Below are 23,859 nucleotides of genomic sequence, written 5' to 3'. Positions count from 1 at the left end.
AATGAGGGGATGTGGGAAAAACAGGACACTGATACATTGTTGGTAGAGTTGTGAACTGTTACAACCATTCTGGAGAGCAATTTGAAACTATGCCCGAAGGGCTATTAAACTATGCCTATCTATTGACCCAGCAGTGTCTCTAATGGGCCTGTATTCCCAAGAGATCTTAAAGGAGGGAAAGGCTCCCACATGTACAAAATGTGTTTGTAGCAGCAAGGAACTGGAAACTGAGTGGATACCCATGCGCTGGAGAATGGCTGAATAAGTTATGGTACATGAAGGTTATGGAATATTATTGTTCTATAAGAAATGACCAGCAGGATGATTTCAGAAAGACCTGGAGAGACTTACATGAACTGATGCTGAGTGAAATGAGCAGGACCAGGAGACCATTATACACAGCAACAGCAAGATTATACAATGATCGGTTCTGATGGACATGATTCTTTTCAACAATGAGATATTTCGAGGCAATTCCAATTGACTTGTGATGGCAAGATCCATCAGCATTTAGAGGGAGAACTACGGGGAATGAATGTGTATCAAAGCATTTTCACTTGTTGTTGTTATTTGTTTGCTTTTTTTTTTTTTCTTTCACTGTTTTGATCTGATTTTTCTTGTGCAGCATGACAAATGTGGAAATATGTTTAGAAGAATTACACATGTTTATATTAAATTACTTGCTGCTTAGGGGAGAGGCGAGGGGTAGAGAGAGGGAAAAAAATTTGGAACACAAGGTTTTGCAAAAGTGAATGTTGAAATATCTGGGATTCTATCTGCTAAGGCAAAAGTAAATGTTGAAAACTAGCTTTGCATGAATGTGGAAAAATAAAAAGCTATTAGTTAAAAAAAAAGAAAAGAAATTTACCCCTCTCATGGGCTTTATATTACCCTGATTTTCTTCTTCTTCCATATGTTATTCCCTTCTTTCCAATCTTTTTCTAGGTAACCTTCTTCCTCTCAACTTTACAATGGATCTTAATTTATTTCTCTGCCCACCCTACCATGCTCCAGCTTTGTACTCTCTCCTTTGGAATTCTTCCAGATTCTTTGTTTCAAGAGATGACTCTCTGGTAGGAGGAAAGAAGAATTATAGCAGGGATGTGGGGGGAAAGAGCTGTAAAAAATGTAAGGAGGCATATTTAGTTTTCTATAGAAATGTCTAAATCTTTTTAAATTTGTAATAAACTCTAAGTACATAATCAGGCCTTCTATAAAAAAAAAAAAAGGATAGAGCTACATCAAAACAATACATAATGTGGAAATGTTTTGCATGATTTATATATAATGGGCATCATATTTCTTGCCTTCTCAATGAGTGAGAGTTGGAAGGGAAGAAGAGAATTAAGAACCAGGAATAGGTTTTTTGAAAAAATTTAAGTTAACTTTTAAAAAAATGTAACATAGAGCCAAGGATTAAAAATAAATGAATGACATACATTTCCTCATAGCAAAATACATTATCTGCACTCCCCAAAAGGTCACAATGATAACAACTAATATGTATGTAGGGAAAAAAAAAGAAAAAAAACATTAAATTTAGCAAAGTTCTGTATCTCATCTGATGATTCCCAACAACCCTGTGACATAGGGAGTACAAGAATTCTTATGTGCATTTTAGATATGAAGAAAATGAACTTGAGAGAGGTATAGTGACTTGTCCATGATCACTTGGCTCATTAAGCACCAAAAGGAGGATGTGTAGTCTAGTCGTCCTCAGTTTAAGTACACATTCTCTCTAACATGGCGTCTCCCCACTGCTAACCATAATTTATTTGATCATTTAAAGCACTAAAAGTAATCACAGAAAGATATTCTAAATAAAGGAGCTCAGACCTTTCTGGTGTTTCACAATTAGCTTATAAACAAAACCTTCATGCTTTCATTTTAAAAACCTATTTTCAGATATTCCACGATGCAAAAAAAAAAAAAAAAAAAAAAAGAATAATAACATTACAATTTAAAAAAAAAAAAAAACAAACCTGAATCAGTGGGTCCATTTAAAAAAAAACTAACCTCAAAGAGCTGAAACCCACATGTCATGAACAACCCTGAATGAAGAAGACCTTCATGAGTTTAAGCCAGGATGGGAAAATTTTGTTCCCTCTTTACTAGGGGAGAACATTCTATATTAGCAACACTGAATCCATGAGAATGGCCTGAATGTCAGATGATTTTATTCAAGTCCCTGTTTGACTGTTGACTGTGGCTTTAAGGAAGTAATTTACTTTTAAAAATTATTTTATTTATATTATATTTACTCCTCATAACAAAATGCATTATTTGCACTTTCTAAAAGGTCACAATGATAACTGACACGTATATAAAAAAAAATCTTATTAAAATACAAAGTTCTTCATCTCATCTGAGCTTCCTAATAACCTTGTGACATAGGAAGTACAGGCAAGTAAAAAAAAAAAAAAAAAAAATCACACTTTTTTAATGTAACTATCACATGTTATTCAAAATAATTTTGTTTGATCATAAGAATTTTGTTTTAGAAGGATTTCTTTTCTGTATGTCCTGGGGTGCTAGAGTGGGAAGGTCTAACTTTGTGACATTTATTTTCATCAACACATTTGAAACCAACCAACTACACAGCAGGTTCTTACGATATGTCTATGATAAGGTAATGTACTAAGCATTGACAGGGGTAAAAACATTAAATCGTTCCTTACAATGAGCAGAAGACAAGTACAGAAATAATCAAAATGCAAGGATGTATGTAATAAGTTCCCTAAGAGACAGACAAAACACTATGGAAGTTCAAAGGAGAAGAGAGATTGCTTTCTAAGCAGATGTGGGATCAGGGACATATTTAGGAAAAGCTTCATGGAAGACATAGCAAGAAATTAGGCCTTGAAGGATATAAGGCTTTGACAGGCAGAGATGTCAGAATGAAAACTTTATGATCAAAGAATATGGCATCAGAAAAATAAAGGCAAATTTAGGGGAAGGTTGGATAGACCAATTTGGCTAATCATATGGCAAAACATAAAGGGAAAGTAGATTAGCTTACAGAGGTATGTATATATGTTAGGGACAGATGATTAAAAAGTCTCAAGAATATGAGGCTGGTAAGCTTCAAAACACAAATTGGGCTAGATTTCAAATAGAAAAATTAAAATAAAGCTGTCCTTATGACATTTGACCTCTATAAAGGGATTTTTTTTTTTAAAAACTTACTTTAAAGTAATGATGACAATCAAGTTTTTTTTGTTTTTTTTTAGCCTTATTCTACCCTGGGAATGTGGAATGTGGCTCTTTTAGTTCTTTCTAAAATGTGCATTGTGAGCTGACAGACACTTATGCTTTAAAAATAGAAATTTTCAAAATCAAAGAAAAATGACAGAAAAAAATCCCTCAATTTTCTAAATTTTCCAATTTCATTTTCCAGGGCATTTTCTTATCTGTAAAGTGAGAGGGGCTGGACAAGAAAATCATCACTAAGATCCGTTTTATCTCTAAAGCCTATGATATCAAGATATTATGACTCTTGTTCTTCAGCTCCTCATTACTCTAATCTGAAGAAATAGCTTGGGTTTGGGGCTAGGACATGAAGGAAGTGGTCACAGAAAGTGCCTGCAAGAGTAGCAGAAGGATTAAGACTGGAAAGCAAAGGATGCCAGAACTGCCAAGGGCTTGTCGGGCCCATTCACTCATACCTGAATGAATGGCCCCAGATATGGGAAGATGATAAGGGAGCCAATACCAAAAGCATCGTGAAATGCTTCTTCTAAATCCATCTGGACCCTGACTTCATCTGGATGCTCTGATACCAAATCCAGAGTTTCCTCAAAATTCTAGATTATCTAGATACCTCGATTATTCATAGGTCAAGATCAAATAGATATTCATTTCACCATTCAGAGGGGAGTAGCAGTTGGGAACTAAATAAACTTGAACTGGTTATTTCCTAGCATTCCTGGATCAAAGCAGCTTCTCTACTAAGGGAATTCTGAGATGAAAGACCAGTGGAATTATTTTAGATAGACAGATTTCTGCATTGTTTTATCAGGGCACACCTAGCCTGATTATTAATTCTATGCTACAAGATAATGCAGGACCCAGGCCCAGTTACCTGCTTCTGAAGAAAAGTCAAGTCCATTCTAGTTCCATGATGAGAGCTCACAAATACAGTGAATTCAAAAAAGAGGAGTAGTTTTGGCCAGGAGACTGGGGATAAGGAATTGATTCTGACTGAACAAATCCACAAATGAGAACTGATTGGTTGTGAGCCACGGAAACAGATAGACCTGACATATGGAAAGATGGTAAACTGAATAACCATAGAGAAAACAGCAATTCCTTAGCACTAGTGCCTGGAATATGTGCCAAATGACAAAATGGACAGAAAGACCAGATCCCTGTTGTTCAACAGGATCAGATGAATGGAAATGCTCAGTTGTTTAAAAAAATAAAATAAAATAAATAAAATAAAAACTACTGCTTAATTTATATTATGAATATATACATATATACGCACATAGTTATATATACATGGATATAGATGGATATCTTCATGTGCATTTACTGCATAAAAGATGTTTGTTAAATATATGTGTATTTATATATGTATATGTGGATGTGTATGGGTGTGTGGTATGCATGTATATGAGAGAGGTTGATGGGGTGTGGGTATGTAAAATATGTTTAAATCACATTTTACATAACTACACTCCATCTTGCTTCAAGGTTGATCTGACAATGAAACTGGAACAGGACATGGATATGCCCTATGCATATGCAAAGCAAACAATATTTTAGACCAAGTTGGTCTAAAGCCTGAATCCTGAGGATGATTCATTTGTAGAGAGAATAACCACTTGAGGCTTTGGCTTTACCAAAAAGCATTTTGGGGGAGGAAGGGGAGAACATACCGAAAAGAAGTGTAAGTCATGAATGTGCCTGAGTTTTCAAGGCAGAAAAATGTGTCTAAACTTTGAAAAAAAGAGCATGACCTGTAGGAAAGTGTGAGGTATAAATATACAGCCAAACAGTCCAATATGGCTAGGGCATTGAAGAAAAGTAGACCGGGTCTATAAAGAAGGTGGGGGGCCAGACAGAGGACAGCCTCAAGTTGTAAAGCTGGGCAAGGGTAAGCAGAAAATTAAGGCATGCATCAAAAAGGTGATGTTTATCAGTTCCATGTGAATACACTAGATGAAAGAATCTATATAGAAGCAAAGTCATAGAAACATAGGTTGAACTTCATGGCTTTTAAGGTTGCTTCAAGTTATCAATCACTTCATTTTACAGATTAGGAAACCAAAGTACACAGAAATTAAGTCACTCGAAAGTCACTAGAAAGAGCTGAGGTGAGATCTGCCAGATATTTTTAGCTCCAATTCCAGTGTTCTCACCACTATACCATGTTGTTTCTTTTTAGCTAAAAGGGGAAAAATGTGATAAAGCTGACCAATATTTTTCTTTCCAATTTGTTCCCTCCTAGCTAGAAAGATGGTTATTTTTTTTTCTGTCATTTTTTTTTTTTGCAGAAATCAGAAGTAAATCTGAAGATGATTGCCTGGGAAATTAAAAACAAATCAAAACCCCCACCAAAACCAGACCAAGAACCTGTCATATTTCTATCTCCTAGGAATAAAATGTGTCTGATATTTAAGGATTTTTCAAACTACTTAAAGATGGAACACATACAAAAACCAACTTGAGAACAATTATAAAGATGTATAAGAACTTATGAAAGATAATATTGTATAAACTGATTAATAAAGTGTTAAGTGGACCTGGAAAGTGAGGTGGGGCTAATCAGAGAAAGTATAACGCTTTGTCACACAATAGTCATAATTGATTTGGAAGGCCTGTGACACTTCTGAATAAACTGTAAGCAGATTTCTTCTACATCACATGCTCAACTGGTTCTTTGATTCTACCAGACTAAAATATTATTTTAGAAAGATGCTAATTGATTCTCTTCAGACTATTGTTCCTTCCAAGGAACTATAGAAATCTTCATCAATTGCAACAAAATTAAGAAAATTCCAGATGTGGAAAGTAGGAAGAATACTCAAGGGTATTTCATTATGACTATTTAGACAATTCTCCTCTTGTTTTACAGATTATGGCAGTCTGCTCATAAACCCACATTCCAAATGAATTTCATTATTATAAAGGATTTTTTTGGGAGGAGGGGGGGATGTAGGACATCTGAAAAAATCCTGATTAAAGTTTCATTTCCATTCAGATGTAGTAATTCATATTAACAGCTTTATATCATCATTCTAGTCTGAAAGATATTTTTGCACTATACCATCCTCAAAAATCAGAGATAGAGTAGCTTCCATTCTATATGTTGTTGGTCATTTTTCTTCCATCAGACTTCCAATTAGTTGGCCTTGGGTAGGGACACTGTTGTCATGGTGGTGACTAGCTCTGAATAGTTTACACAGTCATTTCCTGTACCTCTGTGGCTCAGGGGCACAGAATAAAAATTAATCTTTATATAGTGCTTTAAGATTTGTTGAGAATGTGTGTGTGTGTGTGTGTGTGTGTGTGTGTGTGTGTGTGTGTGTGTGTGTGGAGTGGAGGTAGAGGAAAAGGGAAACAGAGAAATAGAGGAAAGGGACAGAGAAAGCAGGGTTTCTTAAGTAGCTATGTATGGGAAGAAGGAGGTATGGTAGTTTTGGGGTCCCCTGTGGTACAAACATACATGTGGTACCATGAAGGGAACATTTCAAAATAAGAATGCATATATCAAATGTCAAAAGCAGATTTAGAAACTATGAAGATACAGTACACACCTAAAAAATGTTTGTCAATTTTGTTCAAGGGTGAAAATAAAGATTCTTATCTCTAATCCTTTCTCTCTACCTCCAGCCTATTCACGGATTTCCCTAACAACTTCAAACTATTTTCTTAACCTGCTTCAACTCTCATACATGGATTTGGGTAATTTATTACTCTCTAACTCATGGGTTCTAAACCTGGCAAACAAGGACTTCCAAGTTATCCATGAATTTGGATTGGTTAAAAAAAACAAAAGCAAAAACAAAAAATCCTTTTATTTTCTCAATCTCTAACTGAAATTATAGGTTTTCCTTCAATTAAAAATTCTGGGAAGAGTTGAATAGAATTCAATAGTCAGTTAAAGGATTCTATAATAACAGAAAGGTTAAGAACATTTGCTCTAATTATTTCATGTGTATAAATGTTATCCAATAAGAACATAAGTTCCTTCACAACAAGGATCTCAACCTAAGTCTCAAAACTTCTAAAATTGATTTCAATCCAAGTCCTAGTATTTCTAAAAAATGATCTCAACCCAAGTGTCCTAGTATTTTTAACCTAGTATTGTCAACCCACGTCCTAGTATTTCTAAAACTGATCTCACTCCAAGTCCCGCTACTTCTAAAACTGATCTCAACCCAAGTTTCACTGCTTCTAAGACAAAAATCAGACAATGTCAGCTCAAAAGAGCCCTCAGAGATAATCTAGTGAAACAAGTTCATTTTACGGGGAAAGAAACTGAACCCCAAAGGAACTGATATATATTTTTAATATGTGTACAAGCTGTTTTGTTATCTGGTGGAACAAGTACATTTTACAGGGGAGGAAACTGAGCCTCAAAGGAATTGACATATATTTTTCACATATATTTCACAAAATAAAAGATTGTTTTACTATTATCTTCATATCTCAATGCTGGCGAATAAAAGGCTCTTTTAATAAAATGCTTTTAAATAAAATGCTTGTTATCTGATTAACATGCCTTAATTCACATCACTAGTTAGTGGCTGAAACAAGTTAGATGTACAGAGAAAAGAGCATTAGCTCTAAAAATCAGAGGATCTGGGCTCAAATCCCAAATCTGACATTTTGAGACAATTCATTTGCCTTCTTAGGTCAATCTTCTTCCTTACTCTTTCCCTTCTATCCTCAGATACACAGAGTGCTCCTCCATCATGGGAGACATTTAATAAATTTCAGTTGTTTTTTAGTCATGTCCAACTCTTTGTAACCTCACTTGAGATTTTCTTGGCAGAAATACTGGAGGGGTTTGCCATTTCTTTTTAAAGCTAATTTTACACATGAGGAAACTGAGGCAAATTTGCTCAGGGTATTTTAACTCATGAAGATGAGTCTTCCTGACTCCAGAATCAAGAGCCTTATGCATTGAACCACCTAGATGCCCCATCTAATAAATATTTGTAGAATTGAATGGAAATCTCCTGATGAATGGGATTAGAGCAAAGACTTTCTCATAAGTTACAGGATTTAGTATTGTGCATCTAGCTATGCTTCAGGTCCCAAGAGGCCTATATTGAAAGCACAGTATTCTCTGGGATAAAGCTATTGGTCTATGGTTCTTCTCAAGCCATTTGTTTCTAAGTGTCAAACAATATAAAAGGTGGGGGGGGAGGGAAAGGTGTGTGTTTGTGACATGTGCTAAATTATGAGACTGAGGACTCAGACTTAATGACTTGTTTACTGACAGCAGACTAATGCCCAATATGATCCTCTCCTAAAATACAAAGCACTGTGTTGAGTAATCCTTGTTAACCAAGTTAGACTGGCCAAAATAGTTTTGATTCCATTTGCTTTAAGTATGCATACTCACACTCATAGGACATTTCCAAGCATCCTTTCCAAGAGTCCTAATTACAACACTTTAACATTTGTCTATTTTATGTAATGAATGAAAGATGTGGGTAAACTCTTAAAATAAATAAATTGTGTACACTATATCTTTATATTAAAAGCAGTATCATTTTAAACTTGTGCTCTGACCCATTTTCAAATCCTTCATGAACCTTCACTTTTATTAAACAGAAAGTAGGTCTCACAAAGAAGTCATGAGTTACTGAACAATGCAATGAGCAACTATGACTTCAAAGAATTGATGCTATCCGTAATGGAAAGACTTTTTTGGATGTGGTAAACAGGTAAATTTGTTTTGATTCATTATGATTATTTGTTTAAAGGTTGGCTTGCTTGTTGAATTTATTCCATTTTTTTTTTTTCTAAAGCAAGCTGTACATAATAGAGAATCATGGTTTCACACATTATTCTATCTATAGTCTACTTTGTAAAAGGAAATGTTCATATTGCATGTGAAGTTGTTAAGTTTAGAATAAAAAAAAGTTTAAAAATCCCAACATAGGCTTATACCTGTTTCCTCCTTTCTTTTTGAAAGTCAATTTAACAAAAATAACTATTTAACAGAGACCCTAAAACAATGGAAATATCAAGGAAGAAATTAATGGTATGGACTGAGCAAAAGCTCACTGAATACTTAGGTTATATAAAGGATCTAGGGACAAGGTGATAGATTTTTTTTTTTTTTTAAATAAAGATGGAAGGAAAGCATTGAATTTCCTCAAGTGCTCTGAGCGTGAGATAAAGTTCTGAATCTAACTACAACACAAGATGGTTTCCTACTGGCTGGATTCTATTGTGTGTGTTTTCACACTTTAAAATGTCATAAAAAAAAAATCAATTCTAAACATTCAAAGTGGTTTAGTGACTTTCAAGTATAAGGGGACTAAATGTGGACACTTACTCTTTGTTCTGCTGTCCATTTCTATTTTTGCTGGCTCTTGAGTTGGTGCTGTTGGAGGTAACTTCTTCCCAACCGTCTGAAATAAACAAAAAAATTTTATTTAATAAGATTAACTCAGGGGCTGAAACCAAGATTGTAAATTAAATAAAAACGGCTAAAATAACAAATTTCTACACTAAATTTTAAGATTACTGTCCAACATACATACCAATTTCTGAATTATAATGACAAACAACTGGGCAAAGATCTAAATTTAAAATATAGGTAACTCATTAGTATTTGGAATTATTTATTCCCTTTATCATCAATATACTTTATTAATGTTAATTGTTGACCTAAATAAACAACCTGAGAGGAAAAAAGTACAGTTTTCATATTTCAATTAAAGATTATTTTTTAAACTTAAACTAAACTATTGTTAAATTCCCAAATCCTAAATAGATACTTTGATCCCATTTTGCTATCTTTTTAAAAACCTGGATTTATGATTTTGATATTATAAGACAGTAGTGTCAAATTCAAATGGCTACCTGCAGATACATACTAAAAACCAATCAAATAGACAATAAACATTTATTCAGTTCCTACTATGTCCAATGGGAAGTTGGATGACACAATGGATAAAGCACTAAGTCTGGAGTCAGGAAGATCTGAGTTTGAAAGTGGCCTCAGACACTTAACTAGCTATATGACCCTGGGCAAGTTGCTTAACCCTCTTTGTCTCAGTTTTCTCATCAGTAAAATGAGCTGGAGAAGGATACTGACACTCTAGTACCACTGCCAATAAAAATCTCAAATGGGATCACAAAGAGTCAGACACGACTGAAAAAACTGAACAACAATAATACTAAGTTCCAGGCACCATGTTATATTGTATTTTTATTTATTTTGTTAAATATTTCTCAATTACATTTAATCTGATTCAGGCTGCACTCTGGAATTTAAGGGACTCCCACTGAGGAAACTTTCTCTATCAATGTAAATTGATATTTACTTATCAATATGTCATCTTAAGCAGTTGCCTGGTCACTGAGAAATTAAGTGATTTTTGTCCAGCCTAAATATTAGACACAGTACTTGAATACAGGTCTCTGATTAAAGCCTGCTGTCTACCCACTAAGCCCCAGGGTCTCCTCACATCTCTAACTGCTTAATTATATTAAAATACATTGGCTTAATATGAGCTAATTTTCCTTTTTAAATTTAAAGCTAATTCTATTATCACCAACTGTTAGAAAATCAACCACAAAGAATGCTAAGTAGTATCTTGGCTAAGGATGTTGCAAACAGGAATTTCTCAGAGTTCATTTTATTCATAAAAAAATGAAGGCAGACAAGGTGAGGGCCTTTTTGTGGCTACCAACTTTTTAGCATGATTCTTACTTAATTTCTAACCATCGTTTCCATGGATACAAGGGAGATAGTATAATAAAACTCACGGCCTACACACAAAAACTCAGCCAGCAAGTGATAAATCTCACGGGCTGTATAAAAATCTCTCTGCACAAAGAAAATCCATGAATGAAGGGAGGAAACAAAATTAATGTGTCACTCATGAAACCAGGACCAAAGAAGTTTTCCTTTAAATGATAATGATTTGTAATCCCATTTTAAATCAGAAAAATGTCCTCATGCTCCTAGGTAAAAATGGACATTAAATTTGAATAAATCACATGAAGTAGATAATTCAAATTTTCAACCTTACATGAATTTTTAAAAATACTTTGCCTAATATTCTGTACATTTTACATGATGACATTTTGATTTGGTGCTTTGAGGCTTTTCTGAGTTTGACTTTAAAAAAAATGAAGCATTCAAAGTAACATTCAACCCCTATTACTGAACATGCATACTAAAATTCTTATCTAATTCTAGAATGATGGGAGAAGACTTTGATCGAAGTTTGTCAGAGGGTCAAATCTTAGGGCTTTAAGGTCATCTTTTAAAATATTATCTACAATGGAATCTCTGAAAATTCCTTTTTACAATCCATTGGTCTCTTTTTTAGTGACCAAAAATCGAACATGTTTCTATTCCTAATCCATCAAGCAGAGCAATAACAAAGGCAAAAATAGAATAGTAAATGTCACAGTCATATTTTGGCCATTAAGGAATGATTTTTTTTTTTTTTAAGTATCCTGGACAAATTTAATTATCTACTGGCTGATCTTAAAAGATCAATTTTCAGCTTATACTTTTTTTGGAAGATTTGTCTGCAATTTAATTCAGAAATATTTAACAATTGTATACTTAGAACTTACTACGAACTGTGTCCTAAAGAAATCTAATAAAAGGGAAAAGGATGTACTTATACAAGTAGTATTTATGCAGCTCTTTTTTGTGCCCCAAGAATTGAAAATTGAGGGGATGCTTAACAATTGGGGAATGGATGAACAAATTGTAATATATGTTTGTGGTAGAATACTATTGTAAGAAATCAGTAAAGTGGTTTCAGAAAAATCTTGGAAGATTTATGTAAATTGATACAAAGTAAAATCAGCAGAACCAGGAGATCATCATACATAGTAACAACAATCTTGTAATGATGAACGATAGTAATAGACTTAACTACTCTGATCAATACAATGATCCAAGACAATTATAAAAATCTCATGATGAAAAATGCCGTCCACTTCCAAAGAGAGAGTACAAATGAAAGTATAGTTTTCTCCCTTTATTTTTCTTGCCTTTTTTTTTTTGCAATATGGCTAATATGGAAATATGTTTTACATTGATTTCATACACATAATTGACATCATATTACATGCTTTCTCGGTGAGTGCAGGAGGATCTGAAGGAAGTGATAACTTAAAACTCAAAGAAAAAAAATTAAGTTAAAAATAATCATTAAAAGAAAGAACTATATATAGTTAATGCATTGTGCTGGGATCAGGTGGATACAAAGGTGAATAAACAAGACACTGTTTTGTATTAGAAGAGCATTCTATCTTTTTAGCACTTTGTGTTTCTATGGTGACAAAGTGAGCTCCTTTATATTACTGACATCCCAGTTCATTAGTCTAATAGAATAAGGTACCATTAAGATATGTCTTCCATGTTCACTTACTTCCCCTGAGAAAGACATAAAAGCTCAAGGTTTAATCTGTTGCTTTGTATACTATCTCACCTTGTATATGTAAAACACAAATATATCCAAATCTCTTTCTCTTTAATCTCCACCTTTCCAACAACTCCTTTCCGTCTGTCCACAGACATACTAAGCACTCCATAGCTAGAAAAGCCTTCCCTTTGCTTCATCCATATACTGTCACATCTCTCCATTATTTTTAGCCAAATTTTGGACAGGGGGAAATATGTCTACACTTGTTACCTTTTTCTCACTATTTCTTAAAAGTACTTCTCCAAAAAAAAAAAAAAAAATCAGTGAATTTCTAATTACCAAATTCAATTATTTTTTCATCCTCATCCTAGATTTTGCAGCAGCTGACATGTTGAGCAGCAACCCATCACTCATCTCTGTAGCTGCTTCTCTTTCTCCATCACTGGCATTTCATTCTCTTCTTAAAGCTTTAAGGTAGCTTCCCTCCTCCAAGTTATGTCCCTGCCCTCTTTTTTCCTCTCTTCTCCATAAACTTTAATTTAACAATCTAATTCATCATCAAGACTTTAACAGAGATAGCTCCCAAATCTCTATTTCCAGCCCTTGGCTGCTTCCAAAAGTTCTAGATTTGTTCCAAGTGTCTACAGGACACTTCTAATGTGCTTCTATCAATTTCCCAACTTAAACATGTGAAAATTGAGCTTATTATTTCCCAAGCCCTCAAATTTGCTTTCTCTTATGCCCCCCTTGCTGTTCTTCCCAATCCCCGTTAGCTGTCATTTATTCCATCTGCTAGGTTCGCACCTTTGTGATATCTTTGTGTTATCTTTGACTCTTCTAGCTTCCTCACAACTAAAATAAATCAGCATGCAATCCTACCAGTTCTTCTTCCATAACCTCTTGGCATTCATCCCCTCCCTCTCTGTTTTCCTTGCCACCACCCTAATACAAGCCTGGACTTGATATGACCTTTAAAAGGTCATCCCACTTCCACTCTCCCCCTCACCAACATCATCCTTCTCACACTCCAGCCAAACATGGCCATGTCCACTCATCTGCTCGAAACTCTTAAATAATAATTCATTTACATAACATAGAAAGGTCTATAATAAGCTGACCTTATAAGTAAGTAGTACAAGTATGATTATCTCTATTTTTTTACAAAAAATTATATTATACCTATTATCCCATTAAGTAGCATAAATGGATCCCCAATTAGGTAAAATTCAAATTTCTCCACCTAAGGTACTTCAGAGTCTGACAGTAATCTACAATTATAAGATTATCTAATATCCTAGAGCCCCAGTACACCTTATAAGTGCCTTTTCCCATTAAAGTTTCCCATCACATTAAAAGATTAAGAGGGGAAATGAGAGGTTTCTTTAAACATGTGGGGACATTATATGAAAAGGGACATCAGTCTTTATTTGGGTTCAAAGGACATATCCAGAAACAAAGAGGCAAACTGAGGCTGGAAGTCAGGAAAATATTACCAGTTACGAGCTACATAAATGGAATGGGCTGTCTCTCTGGTACTGAGCTCTCTCTGCTTCAACATACTCAATGAGAAGCAAGAAAATCACTTACCAACACTAATTAATTCGTGTTATACAGAAGATTCTTTTTGGATACAGGTTAGTCTATTTGGCCACCAGGATCCTAACTCTACAATTTGTATTTCTGTAATCACTGGACACTTTGGTCCCTCCAGAGACACAGAACATGGGCATTTAAAAGTAACACTTACCTATCTTCCACCATAACTCAGACAGATACTGTTCAATAATTGTTCAATAGTGAATAAATATAAACCAAAATAATCTTGGGGAAGCTGTTCCTCAGCTAAAACCACTTACCCACCGTTATAATAATAATAATAACTAACATTCATGGTTTTAAATAATAGCCAGCATGTTAACCTTAGCTAACTGTGTGCTTAACTACTATATGCTAGACACTGTGCACTTTACAACTATTATCTCATCTTCATAAAAAATCCTCAATTTACCTTCACAAAAACCCTATGTTATTATCCCCATTTTACAGAGGAAACTGAAGGAAATAGATTAAATGACTTGCCCAGGGACACCTAACGAAGTTTACAGAAGACTTTCTTTACAGCATCTCTTTGAAGTACGTAGCTCAAGTGTTATTACCCCTAGAAGCAGCATAGCACAGTAGATAGAAAACTGGTCTTGGAGCCAGGAAAATCTTTGTCTAGCTCTACCTCTGACATATCCCGCCAGTGTGACCCTAGGCAAGGAATCTTCATGAGGCACAGGAAACTCTTTCTCTAAGACTAGACAAGATGCAGACTAAGTACAGATCAGTGGAGGGAGTTTCCTCATTGGAAGTTATCTGTAATTTCTGAAATGTCACATTTGGTACAAAAGTAAATAAATAAACAAACAAACAAACAAACAAACAAAGTCACTTTACAAATATCCTGCAAAATGGAATTCAGAAAAATTAAGTGATTTCCCCATGATGACAAAGTTAGCAAGTCCCTGAGTTATAATCTGAATTCAAGTCTTCTTAGTCTAAATCCAAGACCAGCCAGCCCTTTCTCCACTATTCCTTACTGGCAATTATTTTTACTGAGCTCCATCTCTTTCCAGCAATCAATCAATGTAAACATTTATTAAGCACCTACTGTATGCCAGCCTTGTGGTTAGCTGACCTGGCTTCAGGCCATTTATCAGAGCTTCCAGGGAGAAGACAGCACTACTCTTCCCTATTTTATATCAACTAAAAGTTTATAAAAAAAATGGGGCTCACTCCACAGAACACTAAATAAATCATAAATCATATATAACTATAAATAAATAAAAATTAACTATAAAGTCTCTCCCAAAAATTCATAATAAAAACAATATGGAGAACCTCTGACTTACCTTTCCCTAGTCCTTTCCTGGCTCACATCTGGTTTCATTTGATTCAGGTGGAACAGAATGTTAATTTTAAAAGGGAGGAGTTATAGTTGTAAGTGCCACCCAGGCTATTATTCACAGATGACATGTGGGAGAATAAGCTGGGAAACAAGCCTGGGTATCCCTGAGGTAGACCACATAACTTTAAATCTCTCCTGGCAAAGCAGAATAAGGGAGAGGGAATTCTTATATATAACCAGCCATCTTTTCCTTGGTCAAAAGGTCCCTTGTCATGAAAAGATGACACACAAAGAGGTTTTTTACAAGAAGTCTTGCAGAAAACATCCTTCCTCACCTTCCAGGAAACTACCACAGGAAAGGATCCAGCTAGAGCCACTCGGTGCTATAACAGAAGGACCAGAATGTCTGAACCAGCCTCTCCTCAATTCTTCCATGTACTACAAGCAAAAACTTCACCCAACAGTTGCTTACATTTGTCTTCACTGTCTGCAGACCAAATGACAAACTATTGCTTGACTTGGCAAGGAAGGGAAAGAGAACAAACTGACAGGTATACAAATGGACCGTCACTCTTGATTAATCCTATACACACATTCATCATCAGGCTGGAATATGGCCTACTTATTACCCAAAAAGGTTCTGCCCTAGTTTCAAATTATTCCCTTCCTTTCTTTATTTTTAATCCCTGCCAGTCCTTTAAAAAAAAAGAAGAAGTAACAATAAGGGAGGAATGAACAAAAGTAGCTTACGAGCACTTACTATATTACCAGCTATTTTGTAGGGGATACAATCATAAAGCAGCAAAAAGCCCTTGATGTTCAGGAGCTTACACAGTAATGGGAGAAGACAATGCAAAATATGGAATTAAAAAGAAGGAAAGGAAGTATGTTCAGGGAAGCACTGGGGAGGAAGGATGAAAGCCCACCAGTGAGAATCTGGGGTCAAAGGGGGACGGAGTCTGTGTTATAGAGAGAAGGAAATGAGAAAGATGGTTTAGGTACAAGGGGAAGGGGAAACAAATAGGAAGATGTCCAGAATGCAACAGACATGGTATGCACCTAGTTAAAAAGAATACAGACTAAGCAGCATAATATAGAGGGTAAAGAGCTAGTTTCTGAGTCAGGAACACCTGGGTTCAAGATTTACTTAACACTTGCACATACTAGCTGTGTGAGTTTGACCAAGTCATTCATCTCCTGGTGCCCCAGGCAACTCGGCTAGGTGATGAGTTTCCAACCGATGTCAGTAGAGGGAATTTCCTACACTGATAAAATCACTGGTCTAGACCAAAATCAATCAAACAACAACAACAACAACAAAAAACCAAACCTCACAAAGTGATGCATAATTATATTGTTTAATCATCTCTAAAGAAAAACAGAAAAATAAGGAATATTATATAAACCCATCTTTTTCTCAGTATCCTTCCCAGATATATTTAAAAAAAAAAAAACCCAAAACTTTGCATGTTGTTTTAATAGAGTTGTTTCTTTATTTTTGATTCTTTGAATTTCAGCTGGTAATATCTCTATCAATACAGATAATCATCACATGGTTTCAATAAGTGCCAGAAATAATTTTTGCTTTTTGTACTAAAACGAAGAAACCACTACTTGCAGGACGGAAAAATCAGTGTATAAATGACATAAGCCTTTCCAATGTAATGAATTCCTACTCCAAGAGACCAGTGTATCAGTTTTAATTCTGGCTACTAATTCCACATTTTTATGAGACCAGGATGCTGACAAAGTCAGGTCAAACCTACAGGATGACAGCATTCCTCTGAATTTATGCCAAACTGATGACACAAGCTACTCTAAACAGTAAGAGCACCCACAATAGAACTTTTTTAAAGAGGAGCAAATTTATAGCACACTTACAACTCAAAATTAAAATTGAGATGCCACATATATAGGAAGATAAATGTCTAAAGAAGAAAAAAATTCCAGGGTTCTGGAAGCTCATGCCACAATTGCCAACAGCCCAATCTCATTTAAAGACAGATTTTAAACAAAAGAAATGCTACAGCATGTAGGCTATTTATAGACACTAAAAATGAGCTTCCCACTGTAAAATAAAAGACACTGATGAGCTTTGGAAGGGGGGGGGCAATCACAGTGTGTGACAACACATCTACTCTATTTGCTCAGCAAGCTGCATGTTACATCTCTGAAAAACATAAGCAAACGCCCACAATTTTTCTTATTCCTAGACTACCATTATTTTTTAAAAGTGAAGTAGGAGAATAGGTATATTCCCAGTAGACACCCTGTGAATTAAGACCATAGGAGGCACAGGATTTATTTGTAAGACATCTACTATTCTATTTTATAACTTTCAAAAAATGATCAGGTCAATGCAAGGCAATCACAGCCTAATGGAGAGACCACCAGAAAAATTAGCAGAAACTGCATAAAGGCACTGGCATATCAGAGAAAATTTGAAGTAAGAAATCAAGATCAACACCAGGATCAAATCAATGTTTACTGAATGATCTTGTATATAAGGTACAATAAATGCTTAAATACTCCTGCAGACAGGATGCTAATTTCACAAATGTGCCATTTTCTCACGTAAGAAGCAAGCTATAAGCACTTGCTTCCTGCTACTTCTCTGACCCTTGCTATCTTTTTCAGTTATCCTTTGTCTGTGAAAGAAATAACAAGCAATATTTATCGTTATTAAACCTTAAGACTACACTAAGAAGAACTAGCAAGAAGTGAGTGCTTATAGCTGTTAGAGCTTAAGACTACACTAAGAAGTAGCAAAAAGTGAGTGCTTATAGCTATTAAAACTTAAAACTCCACTAAGAATTTTGGGATACATGGAGATGTGATTTTGTGTGTTTACTCCCTTCACCAATACAGATGAGGCTCTCTCCCCATTTTGCCAATCCTATGGACCTTTCCCATAAATTTTCTATATAGAATCTACCCAATATTTTGGAGACATCCTTCTTGTTATTTTAATATTGGAGGGATACCTTTGTGTGTGTGTGTGTGTGTGTGTATGCATGAACGTGCATGTATATGTATGTATTAAGGGAATATGTAGTTGTGATTTTAGTTAATAAAAAATTTTCCTCAAAAATTATTCTCCCTGATTTTATTTCTAAATTATTAACTTTGAAAGTGATAAATTTCACATCAAGAATCAATATGGACTATTACTGAAATCCATTGCTAGAGATCATAGGATTAAAGCTAGACAGGTCACTGGGTCCAATTCCCTCATTTAACTGACATGAAAACAGACTGGAAGGGATGAATGACTTGCCAAGATAGTTAATTGATTAATTTACACATGGAACTTTCTGGATTTATTTTTTAAAAAGTTTTTATTACTATCTTTTATTTTCTCATTATGTACTTCATATTTGTATATAAAGTATAAAATTTGCCTAAATGTAAATTTCCATATGATATGAAGGACACAAATTTGTATATGAAGTAGGTGACGTGAAAACAAAAAATAGCAATAAAAATTAAAAATAAATTGAGGGGCAGCTAGATGGCACAGTGGATAGAGTACCAGCCCTGAAATCAGGAAAACCCAAATTCAAATCCAACCTCAGACACTTAATCTTTACCAGCTACGTGATCTTGGGCAAATCACTTAACCCCAATTGCTTTGTAAAAAATAAATAAATAAATAAATTCAGAAAGTTCCCATCCTCACTCTCCCAATAACTATATTAATATATGTGTATATGTATACTTATACATTGGTATTTCTTACACACACACACACATACATGCCCTTTTCCTCTCATAGAACTATTCCTTAAAACAAAGAATTTTTAAAAAAGAAAAGAAATTCTTCAACAAAATCAATGAACACATCAATCAAATCTGATATATTTCACAACCACAGATATTCCCATTTTTTAAAAGAATGGGATGTACATTCTCATATATCTTCTTTGGAGTCAAGCTTGATCTCTATTTGTTTTTACTAGAAAAGAGAAATCCTCAATCAGTGCATACATAGGCTGAAACTGACTGAAGAAGTGAAAGAAGTATACGTCATCTTAAGGAGGAGACTGAACAAACAGGAAAAACAAGAACAAGTTTCTCCTCAATAGAATGTTCTGTTATTTAAATGAAAGGATTTCTTTGACTTACTCTGAAACTGACTGTAGGAATTATGTATTTAGTGCCCTGGATCTGGACCTTACAAAATTAATACCACTAGAGGCTGACTAAAAGACCTCTAAAGTCCCTTTTAATGTTACAATTTCATGATTCTATGATTCAAAGACCTTCTAAAATAAAAAGACACTTCCATCTATTAAAATAAAATTCATTACCTTGTAAAAGAACAATGCATTTGTCATAAAACATTATAGAATTAAAATGACCTAAAATTTTGAATTAGCATAATTTCTATTTTTTTCTATTTAAGCCCTAAAAAGACAATTTAAGTATAGTTTTGATTTCAATAGAGGCAAAAAAAAAAACCAGTTCCCTGATATCCAAAATATCTCACAAAACATGTTGTGTTCAATTCTGCTGCTCTTTTGTTACTATACAAACACATCTCCTTTCTTCCCATTTAAGCCCAATGCCTGAAATGCATACTCCTGCTGCCTTCATTTTCTTTCACTACTTCCCACATGTAGTTTAAAGAGCAGTAAGATGGATGCTACACCTGGAGTCAAGAAGCCCCAAGTTCAAATTTGACTCAGACATATTGATACTGGGCAAATAGCTTAACATCTGTTTGCCTCAACTGGAGAAAGTAATGGCAAACTACTCCAGTATCTTTGCTAAGAAAATCCACTAGGTTATAAATATATGGACATAACTGAACAATAAGATGTATCTATGGCAGACTTATTTAGAGACCAAGGATTACACAGCATGTGATCACAGAATGTTACTAATTTGGACGAGGGTGAGTGGTAGGGAAGAGAACATTAAGAGTACCTGAGGAGGTAGCCTGAGTTTTGTTCCTCTAAGGTTTTCATAAAACTATATTATGAAAAGTTTGATGAAAAACTAAGAAAATATGTACCACCTACCTACCATCACACTGCCAAAGGAGTCCCTGACTCCAAAAAAGTCTTATTTATAAAATCACTCTCAGCTCTAAAATTAAATGTTCTATAAAACCTTGGCATATTCCCTTACCCTAGGATATCATCCTTTCTTCTTCACAACTGAATCCTACTAATTCTTTTTTTTTTTTTTGAATCTTACTTATTCTTAAGTTCTAATTCAAGCCCTATCTCTTTCATAATACCTTTCCCTAAGAACTCCAGTCTATTTCCTTTTGTTCTTAATTTCTATGGCTCTTACTGTTACTGCTGTTTGCTCTTAGTTCTCAAAAAAGACCATAATATCAGGGAAGTGATGCCGTAACAAATATGTGAGTTGGAGTTAAGTGAGGGAGGGCTAGGCAAGATCACCTACATCACTTTCCCCTCCAGAGCCATCCGGGTCCAGTGGCCAGATGCAGATCAGGACGACTAGAGATGGCCCTAGATGCAACAGGAGATCTGGGCCTTTTTAAGCTAAGGTCTTCAACAGGTCTCAGTTTGACTGAGGATGCACCCATTCAATGGTCAATAAAAGAATGGGGGAAAGAGGCAAAGGTAAAAATTGTGGCTTCTCTGTATACTAATTAGGTGACTGGCATAAGTCACATCATCTCTCATCTTCATTTTTCTTCTATGTACCATGGACTAGATCAAGGATTCTCAACATGTGTGTGTGTGTGTGTGTGTGTGTGTGTGTGTATGTTTCTTTTGGTAGTTTGGGAAAACCTGTATAGTCCTCATGGCATGAAATAAAATAAAATAAAATACATAGAATTTAACAAGGAATCCAGTTATACTGAAATAGTTATTCAAATATTTCTTTTTAAAAACAAATTGAAGTATCCCAAGTTAAGAAACCCTTGGTCCAGGAGGTCTAAATTTTCTCCTGGCCTAAATCCTATGCCACAGCAATCATCTGGTACTTAACAAATACTGTGTTGCTAGCTCTATTTTTATGTGTCTATGTACAGTATCCCTACTCCCCACATGAAAGGATATATAGAGTATCTCCACAAGGATATAGTCTGACATGACAATATCTTTGAGAAATAATAAGAGCTATAGAAAGTACTTTACCAATATTAATTATTTCATTCTATTCACACAACAACTCTGAGAGGTCTATACCATTATTATCCCCATTTTATAGATGAAGAAATTGAGGCATAAAGATTTTCCTGATTCCAGATCCAACACGCTATCTCAGGGGCTGCATGTCTTTTCCCTCTTTCCTTTAACCAACTATTTATCTATTCCTCTTACAAGGTTGCTAGTAAAGACAAATGAGTCCTTACTAATAAGGACAAATGAGTCAGTTTGAAGAAATCTAAAAATGTCCAGATATTTGATGCCCTAATACCTTTCACATTTTGCAGTTATATAAAGTAACTTTCTCTTTAAAGAGCTATCACTGCATTTCCCACTCAGCTGCACTCATTTTAGACTTTTCTGAATTCCTCACTGCTAACCCCAAGCCCCCCACCTCTTCCACCTAGGACACCTTCCTATCATCATACCTTATCAGTTCTTTATTCCAGTTCTCTATCTAGCCTTAGTCTTCTGGCCCTCTCCCTTTTTCTCTGTCTCTTGTCTCTGTCTCTATATATCTCTCTCCTCTCTCTCTCTCTCTTTCTCTCTCTGTTTCTCAATTTTAGGAATCATATCATGAACTCTTTATTGGACATTTTTTGGTGGATATATCATTGGCATATATGCTTTTCCCATTTTGTGTGGTCTTTCCCCATTAGATTATAATTTCCTTGAAAGTGGGGCTGCTTTCTATTTTCTGTTGCTATACCCAGTATTTAATACTTGGTACATAGCAGGGCACTTAACTGTTTATTAACTATGACTATGATTATGATTGACTGAAAAGAGAGAAATAAGAGTGGATGATTAGACTTCAAGTAAAATCTAGTGTTATATTAGTTGACAAAATATTAATCACTGAAAGAGAAATAAGTACCATAAAATACCATTGCATTTACCCAGGGCACTGCTGGGTAAGGGTGTGAGGAAGGAATATGTAAGCACATGTATCTATGTGGGTGTATACACACATACATATATACACATGTGTGTACATGTATGTCAAATATAAATTACATACAAGATAACTTTGGGAAAAAGCCCTAACATCTGGGGTGACTAGGATAGCCATTGTGCAGAAAAAAAGGTGATGCTTACATTGAGTATTGAAAGAAATCAGGAAATCAGGGATAGAGTACAATCCAGGGTTGGTGAATCATCAGTGAAAAGGCGCAGAAATGGGAAATGATATGGTATGAAGAACAGCAAAAACACCAATTTGGCTGGAAAAGAATGATTTTGGGGAAGAAACATAAGGAGTTTGGTTTTAAATTTTAGATGCCAATGATACATCCACCAAAAAATGTCCAATAAAGAGTTCATGATATGATTCCTAAAATTGAGAAACAGAGAGAGAGAGAGAGGAGAGAGAGATATAGAGACAGAGACAAGAGACAGAGAGAAAGGGAGAGGGCCAGAAGACTAAGGCTAGAGAGAGAACTGGAATAAAGGACTGATAAGGTATGATCTAATTCTAAAATCCTAGGATGGGATTAGCTCCACATAAAGAATTCATTCTACAAAGAATCTTATTTTAGCAACATAGAGGAAGTCCAGTAGTAATAATTTTTTCCACCCTGAGTAAATCATTTAACTTCCCTTGGTGCCAGTTTCCTCAACCAAAAAAGTATTGGGGAAGGAGAGGAGAAGGAAGAGGAGGATAATAGTGAGACAGAAAGAACTTGATCCCTCTGAGGTCACTTAGCTCTGGATTTTTGATCCTATGAGTTTAAAATCTTCTGAAATTTCTAAAAAAAAAAAAAAAATTTGCTGTTAAAAAAATCACAAATGAAATTGATTTTTCTTTTCTTTTTATTGATTAAATCTTTTTTATTTTCAAAACATATGCATAAATAATTTTCAACATTCACCCTTGCAAAACCCTGTGTTCCAAGTTTTTTTCCCTCTCTTTCCCCCACCCCCTCTCCCAGACAGCAAGTAAACCAATAAATGTTTAAAATATTCAATTCTTTTATACATATTTCCACAATTATTATGCTGCACAAGAAAAAACAGATAAAAAAGGGAAAAATGAGAAAGGAAATAAAATGCAAGGAAACAACAACAAAAAAGGTGAAAATACTACGTTGTGATCACAGTCAGTCCCCATAGTTCTCTATTTGGAAGCAGATGGCTCTTTTGGAACTGTCTATTGGAATTGGCCTGAACCACCTCATTGTTGAAAAGAGCCACATCCTTCAAAGTTGATCATTACATAATCTTGTTATTGCCATGTACAATGTTCTCTTGGTTCTAT

At 34.9% G+C, this 23,859-nt stretch overlaps 1 protein-coding gene across 1 annotated transcript in view; it reads right to left on the bottom strand.

Annotated features, from left to right (window-relative positions):
* The window catches only part of SH3KBP1 (SH3 domain containing kinase binding protein 1), a 445,745-nt gene that overhangs the window by 135,100 nt on the left and 286,786 nt on the right, over window positions 1–23,859 (bottom strand). Inside the window, 1 exon segment of the mRNA XM_074300969.1 lies at window positions 9,521–9,596. Coding sequence (XP_074157070.1) covers window positions 9,521–9,596 — 76 coding nt within the window.

This window comes from Sminthopsis crassicaudata, chromosome 3 (assembly GCF_048593235.1).
Source record: "Sminthopsis crassicaudata isolate SCR6 chromosome 3, ASM4859323v1, whole genome shotgun sequence".
NCBI classification, from domain to species: domain Eukaryota; kingdom Metazoa; phylum Chordata; class Mammalia; order Dasyuromorphia; family Dasyuridae; genus Sminthopsis; species Sminthopsis crassicaudata.
This window is presented reverse-complemented; position numbering and strand designations above follow the sequence as displayed.